Here is a 3,931-nt window from a genome sequence, read left to right on the forward strand (position 1 = left end):
GACCCCCGCAGGCCTTGGACATCACCCAGGAAGCGGCGCCCTGCTGGACCGGAACCGGGCGGGGCCGGTGAGAGCGGTTTGGTGGGCGGGCCAAAGCCCAAATCCAATCCGGGGGCCGGGGCGGACCCACAGGGCCGGCGGGAGCCTGTAGGGCTGCTCTGCTCGCAGGTACTTGTTGCCGGTAGTCGGAGGCCCCCTGACCCAGCAGCTCAACAATCCAGAGCTGGATGCGGAAACCTCAAACCCCGACCTCCGGACTCGGATGCAGCGGCTGCAACTCCGGTCAGCTACAGTGAGGATGAGGGCAGCCGCCCAGGGACGCGACCTAGATCTGGAGGACTGGGGTGAGACCTGATACCCCGGGGATGGGGGGGTGGGGAGGAGGGCGCTGACGGGCTCCCTCCTCTGGCTGCTTGGGATTGGACCTTGGACCCGCCCACTGCTTTCTGAGTCCCTCCCCTCCCATCTTGTTATCGTTCATTCACGCATTCATTTTACAATCACGTATGGAACCCTGACCTCAAAGGTTAGGGAGAGAAGACCAGTATGAGAGAAGGTCTCTGTCTGTGAGTTCACATTCCAGTTGAGTCTCCAAAACATTCTTACAGAACAGTGGGCAAAGGACTGTGGGAGATTGGGGAGGGTAGGCACCCTCCCAACCCCCCCACCCCCTGTGGGGAAGCAGGGTTGAGTGGCTTCCCAAAGTAGAATTTGCCAGAGAAGCAAGGCAAGAACATTAATTTTCTCTCTTCCCATCTGCCTGTCTCTCTTTTCTGTCTCATTGTCTTTTTTTCTGTCTCCCATTGCCTTTCCTCATTCTCATGTCTACCTGACCTCTCTATCCTTGCCTTCCTGTCATTGTCTGTCTCCCTCCTCCTATCTATCTACCTATATCTCTCTCCTCCCTCTTTGTGTCTATCTGTTTCATACTGCCCCTTTTACCCATCCCTGTCTGTCTCTGATCCTCCCGCCCCCCCCCGGCAGATGAGGATGCCAGTGGCTCTGGAGAAGGACAGCACTATGCAGATGACTGGATGGCTGGGGCAGCAGCTGTGGGCCCCCCAGCCCGGCCTCCTCGTCCTCCTGGCCGCAAAGGAGGTTTCATCGTCCGCCAAAACCAGGGCAGGAGCAGGACTGGGGGGACATCTGTTGGTTTTCACACCCAACCCATTCTCATTCTCTTCCTCTCAGCCCTGGCCCTGCTTGGACCTCGATAACAGGGGAAGGGTGCCCTGGCATCAGAGAGGTTCATGGCCCTTTCTCTCCTCCCCTCTCAGCTGGATCTGGGGAGGAGTTGAAGGGGGCTGCAGAGAGGGTTGAGAAGGGACTTTTTGGGTGAATGGCTAGGGCCCCAAATCCAGGAGATTCCCATTGGGATTGGGTGGGTGTTCACATATTTATTTTTTCGTTTGGTATCCGGGTGGGGAGGCTGGGGGTATTTATTTAGGCTGTGGTCTCTCCAACTGAGCCTCTAAGTTTGGGCTCTGGTGGTCAGCCCCAAGGAGGAGAAAGGGAAGATTTTTAGAGTGACGGTTGGGGGGTAGGGTTTGAAGGGAGTTGGAAGTGGGGAGTGGTGGGTTCACCTGGTCTCTGAAATGGACAAAGCTGGGTGCTGATAGGGTGCAGGGCAGGGAACTTGGGTCTGTGTATCAGGATCCCTGGTCCTTGGTTCTATGTGTGTTTTTTCAGTACCAATTTCTTAAACTAAAACGCAAAAAAAAAAAAATTCATGACCTCTGCCATTCACATCCTCCACAAGTTTTGCATTTTACAAATAAACAACTAATTTATTGGACCCTGAGTGTGACTTTCTGTGACTTCAGCCGCCCTCCCCGAGCCCTGGCTCCTTGCAGAGGCGCCAGAGCCTCTAACGGCTCGTTTTCTGCTTGCTGCTTGCCTCTCTTGGATCCCGTCCCCTGACACTGAATTTGGGCAAGTGGTTCACCCTCTGGACCTGAGAACCTTCATCTGTAAGATGGGGAGAATGTAAGGACCAGATAGGACCTGTGTGAGGAAGCACCTTGTTACGGGCAAAATTCTTGGAACATGAAGCATCGTTAATATTACCACACTGCTGCCCCCTGCCTTCAGAACGGGGCTCCTGTTCTCTGCCCGCGTCAGCCTCTGGCTGCCTTGTCACAAGTTCTTGCCAATGTCTGCTTTCAACTCTTGTCTGTTACTTTCTCCTTTCTGTCTCCTGAATAAGTATTTTGTTCTGCAGAAAGCAGAGAAAGAAAAGGTATAAATGATTCCTAAGTGTGAAAGGAGGGCAGAAATTGTGTCTTCCAAGGGCAGGCTATGTGCCCTGACCCAAAAAAAAAAAAAAAAAAAAAAAAAAAAAAAAGATGCAGGGAGGGAGAGACCCAGAGACTTGATCAAAGCTGAAGCAGCTGTCGGGACTGGCCAGACAAAGGGAGGGAGAGGGGAGGAGCCTGGGCGCTGAGAAAGTTTATGGGGAAAGTTTAGCAGAGTGAGGAACCGGGCGGTGGCTGGGGAAGGCCAGATCCTGATTACCCTGCTGCTCCGCAGGAGGCTTGGTGAGTGGGCAAGTGACATCGAGGCTGCAGCCAGTGGAAGGACTCTAGAATTTATGGGAGGAGTCTTGGGGGAGGGGGGTTATCACCAAAGCTGGAGGGGACAGAGGGCTGGAATTGAGGGTAATAGGAGGAGACAGGGATGGGTGGAAGGAATAGAAGGAATCTGGACACAGAAACCTAGTGCAAGGCTAGATCCTGGGGGCTGTGTTGCGGGAAGGATGCCAGAGGGGGCAGGTCTTTAAGTAGCAAATATGGGTTTCTCTGTCTGGAGTTACTCCTGGCTGTCCTGGAAGGGGCTGTCCGGGCTTGTTGGAAGGGCTGTGGCCCGTGGTTGTGGGTTGTAATCTGAAGGGGTGGGTCAGACTCCCAGCTGATTAGGGAACTGGGGCCTGGGAAGCAATTCCAAACTGAATGCTCGTCTATCAGTATCTTTATCTCTTTCTCCAGCCCCACCCACTCAGTCTCCTCTGGGTGCACCGATGAGGTTGAAAAGTGGGAATGGGGTTGGGGTGGGTGGGTTGTGGGGGCGGTGTCTGGGGGTCTGGGTTTTGTAAATAACCCCACATCTCCCCCAGCCCCTCCCATACTGGGGTGGGCCCTGTGCTGAGAGGGAAAAGAGATGTTTGAATTTAGACCAGATGACTGACCCTTACTCATTACAAAGACACTCCTGTGGCCTCACCTCCCTGGGTTCATCTGCCTGACCCACATTCCCTCCTTATGGCTTTCCCTCTCAGCCTCCAAACGGGACTCTTCATCCCGGCAGAAGCTCAGGAGGGAGCCAGGGCCTGGCAACGTCCACCTCACTGTCCTGAACAGATTGGTCTGATCTTTCTTGCAGGGTTTCTCTCTTTCCCTCCTTTCCTTCCAAATCCTGGAGGCTTGGGGAGAAACTATAGGCGGTTGGAGAAGCTGGAGGCAGATGGCAGAGGAGTAGTTGTGGGGCCACCTAGATCTGGGTGTAGAGAGCACACACCCTCACCAACACCCTCCTCTGAATTAGTCCTCGCTGTAACAGCAGGAGAGAAGGCTCTACCCTCTCCTTAGACTCCCTCCTTCCCCTCATTTCCCTTCTAGACGCTGACAGAGGCAAAAATCTGCTAACTCAGGGGGCAGACTCAACCAGGGCTGCAAACAGGCCTGGGGAATGACCCCCAATCTCGAATCTGCACCTTCTGTGGCTGCACAGCTGTCTCTGCCTCTTTGCCTGGCCCTCGCCCTGTCGCCCTTCCCTGTGCCACATGGGCCCTCTGTCTCCTACCAGGACCATGCGCCTCTGGGGGCCTCGGAGCCTGGGGGTGGCTTTGGGAGTCTTCATGACCATCGGATTTGCCCTCCAGCTCTGGGGTGGGCCCTTCCAAAGAAGGTGAGTTTCATCTTGTCCCAATGCCTGA

The 3,931-nt window shown here is 54.7% G+C and overlaps 2 protein-coding genes across 3 annotated transcripts in view; both read left to right on the top strand.

Moving 5' to 3' along the window:
* The window catches only part of GPC2 (glypican 2), a 6,194-nt gene extending 4,457 nt beyond the window's left edge, over positions 1–1,737 (top strand). The window contains exons 8-10 of the mRNA XM_014535530.1: positions 3–67; positions 169–344; positions 985–1,737. Of these exons, the coding sequence (XP_014391016.1) occupies positions 3–67; positions 169–344; positions 985–1,217 (474 nt within the window). The 3' untranslated portion in view covers positions 1,218–1,737. The remainder of the gene's footprint in view (positions 1–2; positions 68–168; positions 345–984) is intronic.
* Positions 1,738–2,429: 692 nt separating this feature from the next.
* Positions 2,430–3,931, top strand: part of GAL3ST4 (galactose-3-O-sulfotransferase 4) — a 5,740-nt gene continuing 4,238 nt past the window's right edge. Inside the window, exons 1-2 of one of the 2 annotated variants that reach the window (XM_005861152.2) lie at positions 2,430–2,537; positions 3,615–3,903. In XM_005861152.2, the coding sequence (XP_005861214.1) occupies positions 3,779–3,903 (125 nt within the window). In that variant the 5' untranslated portion in view covers positions 2,430–2,537; positions 3,615–3,778. The remainder of the gene's footprint in view (positions 2,538–3,614; positions 3,904–3,931) is intronic. The other variant, XM_014535525.1, reaches the window with a different exon arrangement.

The sequence above is a fragment of the Myotis brandtii genome, unplaced genomic scaffold (assembly GCF_000412655.1).
Source record: "Myotis brandtii unplaced genomic scaffold, ASM41265v1 scaffold1441, whole genome shotgun sequence".
Lineage (NCBI taxonomy): Eukaryota > Metazoa > Chordata > Mammalia > Chiroptera > Vespertilionidae > Myotis > Myotis brandtii.